Source organism: Ostrinia furnacalis, unplaced genomic scaffold (genome assembly GCF_004193835.3).
Source record: "Ostrinia furnacalis isolate ACB-3 unplaced genomic scaffold, ASM419383v2 OfSCF6032, whole genome shotgun sequence".
NCBI lineage: Eukaryota > Metazoa > Arthropoda > Insecta > Lepidoptera > Crambidae > Ostrinia > Ostrinia furnacalis.
The window spans coordinates 47,812-52,438 of NW_021136271.1; the positions used below are offsets into that span (position 1 = coordinate 47,812).

Sequence of the window (4,627 nt, forward strand, 5' to 3'; positions counted from 1 at the left end):
AAAAAACAGCCGACCGTCCATGACTCGGTGGATAAAAAACTCGAGTTATTCGACGCGCCACATAGCTTAGTCGATATTGTTTGCAACAAATATAATGTAATGATGTTGATCGAAGGTTTTATACAAATAGTTATTTATGAGCCAGTCATTCTGGTTATAAGTAGAACCACAGTAGAACGGAGCAATGTTAAAATACGATTTTAGAGTATTACTTACTACTTACTTATCTTACTTAAAAAAGACTACCTGAAATAGTTATGAGTAGATGTAGTAGATTTATAGGAAATGATAGAGTTCGTAATAAGGTTTTATCATATATTAGAAGTTTGTTATGGACTAAATCGTCAGAAGCTATCAATTTTGGGCGTTACATACTTGTTATCGCCTGTCAGCTTCCCAGCAGCGATTTGTCTGTTACGTTCACTGCGTATCGCCTGAAATGATACAGAAGCTTTTGGATTAACCAATTATTTAAAATATAGCTTTAGTTCCTACAAAGAGGGTTAGATGAAGTAGGAAAGTTCCTTCCCTAAATAAACTCTACCGTAAGGTAACTTACTCTGCATTTTAGGCAGCAAGCAATACCTAAGTAATAAATGGAAATAATTAAGTGGTTCATTTTAGATTTGGTTAATCAAATCTACTGTATGAACATTATTCAATTATTAGCTTCACTTGTTGGCGTACACCAGTTTTGTCTGATCAAAGTGCCTGAAATTTCAGTACGGCAAAGTCTCAGATATACGAATTGCGAACAGGGGCAACGATACATATGAACTTTTTTAAATTGGACACCACTTCTTCAGACCTAGAAGACAAGAAAAGAACCCATGGGATTTTTTCCCTAGAGCTTGAGTGGAAAGGACTACCTACATACAAACCTGCGCACCTGGCAGTCGTGACGTCACATTCCAGCGAGGTGCGCAGTTAACTCGTTCGGGTTGTAGCTATTATCATAGCTGGGCACCGTTAATCAAATAGTTAACTTCGTTAATCGTTAAACCGTTAATAAAAAAAATAACTTCGTTAAACGTTAAAACGTTACATTTAGCAAGATTTAACGCAAGTTAACGTTAATCGTTAATCCGTTAACAATTTTAATAAAACGAAAAAATTATTGTATGCAAGGTTCAAATAATTTAGAAAACTTGTATCGCGCATGGAATTTTTTCCACTTTTTAGCCAGACAGTTTTGACAGTTCCAACTCCTTGCCAGACAGTTTTTTTAGGATAGCTGCCAAAGCCACGATGACCCAAACTTCATAATCCGCCAACATTCTACTAACCTATATTGGGAGCATACGCTGACAAACTTTCAGCTTTTATAAAATGACGTTGGTCTGGCGTTCACCAGCTCTATCTATAGTATCTCAATCTCAGAGCCTTGGTTCAATTACAATACAATTTAGCACCAATGTGCTCGAAAAGACAAATCCAACAAACCCAAATTCGATGCGATTCCGCCGTTTCATTTAGGAGTTCCTATGGCCGCCTCCTGAATCCATCAATAGACTCAATGGGTACCACAACATTGCATTTTCATCGTACTTACATAAGTATACCAAATTGCAGCTCAATCGATTGAGGACATTCAGTTGCAAGATTTATCCCACATAGGGCCCAACGGGAAGATTTCAGTAGCGCTGTCCCCCACTGCACTGGTGGACAATGCAACTTTTTTTCTCGATGTCCACCAGTGGTGGACAAATAGTGGGGGATATCGGGAATAAACGTTTCCAAAAAATATTTGCCACACCCGGGAATCGAACCAACTAAAATCTGTTAAAAATTACAACCTGTATTTTTATTTCATCGATCGTTAGGGTCAAGTATAAGGATGAAATCTGTCTAACAAACTTGATAAATCAAATAAAAGGAAATCTTTTCAAAAATAAAGGAATGTTTTCTTTCAGTAAAATTTTATATCTGCAGTATTAAGAGTACTTTCCCTCCAGGTGGCATTAAAAAATTCCACCCTGCATAAGCTTGTAAATAAATAAAAAAAATAGCATTTTTTATATCGTTTCTTTCTGGTTACAAAAACTGTTGTTTTGGGTTCTGGAAGTTCTGGAAGCCCGAAAGTACTTGTCAGAACGCGTTTTTCTAGTGTTTTTCAGCGTGCCTGCTGTATCTTTTAGTTCATTTTAGATTTGGTTAATCAAATCTACTGTATGAACATTATTCAATTATTAGCTTCACTTGTTGGCGTACACCAGTTTTGTCTGATCAAAGTGCCTGAAATGTCAGTACGGCAAAGTCTCAGATATACGAATTGCGAACAGGGGCAACGATACATATGAACTTTTTTAAATTGGACACCACTTCTTCAGACCTAGGAGACAAGAAAAGAACCCATGGGATTTTTTCCCTAGAGCTTGAGTGGAAAGGACTACATACAAACCTGCGCACCTGGCAGCCATGACGTCACATTCCAGCGAGGTGCGCAGTTAACTCGTTCGGGTTGTAGCTATTATCGCCTATAGAATAAAATATCAGTCATAAAAATGTGATTATAGAAGTAGTATTCTCTTACCACAAACCTCTTGAACTGTTTATTCAAATTGTGGCATTCAGAAAAATCGTCAATCAGTTCTGAGCACTTCTTGACGCCCCGGTCCATCCCGTACGCTTCAAGGCAGTCCATCATTTCCATTTCTTGCTTGGCACACCGCCCCAGGAGCTGATGAGATGTAACCCCCCCGGTTATATCCGTCATGGGGGAGCGCAGGAATGGCGAGATACTATTTATTTTATACATGCCTTTTCCACAAATTGTAATGCGTATTTTAAAAAAGCTGGTTTTATTATTTGATGACGTAAGTCATAACAAATATAAGAACCAAAGAGAAAATCTGACATAGTAAATTGACATAAAAGTGCAAACTTTTTTATAAGTTCAAGTTCACATGAAGAGTCGCGTTTTATACAGGGTGTCTATGGAAATAAAAATTGACAAGGTATAAGTATAAAGGCACGGGGTCTCAGGAACTCTAGGGGTGGAATCTCCATTGGCGTGGGTTAGCGGGCAAGGAGATAATATGTTAGATGGTTGACAATCACTTTCCTTACAATTTAACGTTCCACCAAACTCAATACGCTTTCAAAGATAACCTCGTAGCCGCTTGCTCACACTTGACATGACACAACTGATTGACAGTTACCTTTTTCTGCGCATCAGTAGGGTGTTACGTTTAGGAATCACAAACCTCCCGCTCTACAGATTTATACAGATAACATAATATTAAGATTGGTACTATTAATCATCAATAATAATTTGCAGCATCTGTGTCCGGCGCCGACAAGTACAAGTTAATTTGTACCTACTAAGTTAAAAAAAAAGATACAAATTACAAATAAAAATTCTTACAATAGTTAAACCAGACAGTACAAGTGCCTGAAAATGTTATCTAGATGCTTAAGATATAATTTAGAATTTTAGACACTAAAAACTAGTATTGTGTGATAACCCAAAATTTATTGACTTAAATATTTAAACAATCTAATATTCATGATCTACATTTATTCAGAAGCTGTCGATCTTTGGAGATAGGTACTTCTCATCTCCCTTTAGTTTTCCTGCAGCAATTTGCCTGTCGCGTTCAGTCCTCATAGCCTGAAAATGTTAGAATAAATTAAATATAATTTTGATTGAAAGTTTTAAAGAAAATGAGATTTTGAATTTAGCTTTTATTCTGTTCTCTGTGTATTTTAACAATGAAGAAGTATTTAGAGACAACTGTTGTAAAAGCCTCCCATTTTGATTCTAATTAAGTACAAGATCATTATGAAATATCTGAAATATTGTATTATTTACAACAATGAATTTCTATATTAGCTAACAATAACAAAATTATTTTGTTGGTAAATTATATTTCTAAGATTTCAAATACTGTAATAATAGAAACACAAACTCACAATAAATCTTTTGAATTGTTTGGTCATTTGCTGGCATTCAGCGAAGTCGTCGAATAGTTCAGCGCATTTTTTGTGGCCGCGGTCCAGCCCGTAGACCTCCAAGCACTCCATGTAGCGAGCCTCCTCTTTCTGGCACCTTCCCAGCATCTGGTGCGAGATCAGACCACCAGTCAGGTCCGACACTGGATTGCGGAGGAACGGAGAGATCGACATTGTTTATCCCTAAAACCAAAGAGGTTATAATTACGTAAACAAAATTAAACACTGGCCATTGACGATTTGTTTTCTGCAGAGATAATAGAAACAAATGAACGCTAATAGAATACGTATAAATCACATTTAAAGAAATCTTACCACAATCAAAAGATTCCAAAATTGAAAATAATTTCCTCCACAATTTTTAGTTTTTTTTTTAATTTGGAAATGTCAAAATTTTTGACATTTTCGTTTTGTTCGATACTAGGACAACATGGGTCGACAACAACAAATTAATATGAATCAAAATACCTAAATAAGTTAATCATTAGTACAAGAAATAATATCTTTAATTATCATTAAAATAAATACATATCATGTTTTTTGAATAAATAGCGTGGTCAAAGTCTTGATTTTAATTTTTGTTGGTAAAAGCGTTTTGTTCTCAAGCTTTAACGAATGTCAAAATCAGCTGTAATTGATCGACTGACTTTGACATTGACATTTGACACATTTA

At 35.8% G+C, this 4,627-nt stretch overlaps 2 protein-coding genes across 2 annotated transcripts; both read right to left on the bottom strand.

The window, feature by feature from the left end:
- Positions 1-306: 306 nt before the first annotated feature.
- On the bottom strand, positions 307-2,826 carry LOC114361873 (NADH dehydrogenase [ubiquinone] iron-sulfur protein 5-like). Its single transcript, XM_028317087.1, has 2 exons — positions 2,534-2,826; positions 307-434 (listed from the first exon to the last, which is right to left on the bottom strand). Exons 1-2 carry the CDS (start codon positions 2,756-2,758, stop codon positions 345-347), a joined length of 315 nt encoding a protein of 104 aa, XP_028172888.1. The 5' UTR covers positions 2,759-2,826; the 3' UTR covers positions 307-344.
- A 629-nt stretch (positions 2,827-3,455) lies between these two features.
- On the bottom strand, positions 3,456-4,347 carry LOC114361868 (NADH dehydrogenase [ubiquinone] iron-sulfur protein 5-like). Its single transcript, XM_028317082.1, has 3 exons — positions 4,270-4,347; positions 3,916-4,137; positions 3,456-3,613 (listed from the first exon to the last, which is right to left on the bottom strand). The coding sequence occupies exons 2-3, from the start codon at positions 4,126-4,128 to the stop codon at positions 3,524-3,526; spliced, it is 303 nt and encodes a 100-aa protein (XP_028172883.1). The 5' UTR covers positions 4,129-4,137; positions 4,270-4,347; the 3' UTR covers positions 3,456-3,523.
- Between the last annotated feature and the right edge of the window lie 280 nt (positions 4,348-4,627).

Coding starts and splice junctions, on each gene's coding strand:
- LOC114361873 (XM_028317087.1), bottom strand. CDS start 2,758: ATGTATAAAATAAATAGTATCTCGCCATTCCTGCGCTCCCCCATGACG. Junction 435..2,533: donor AACAGTTCAAGAGGTTTGTG/GTAAGAGAATAC, acceptor GTATCATTTCAG/GCGATACGCAGTGAACGTAA.
- LOC114361868 (XM_028317082.1), bottom strand. CDS start 4,128: ATGTCGATCTCTCCGTTCCTCCGCAATCCAGTGTCGGACCTGACTGGT. Junction 3,614..3,915: donor AACAATTCAAAAGATTTATT/GTGAGTTTGTGT, acceptor TAACATTTTCAG/GCTATGAGGACTGAACGCGA.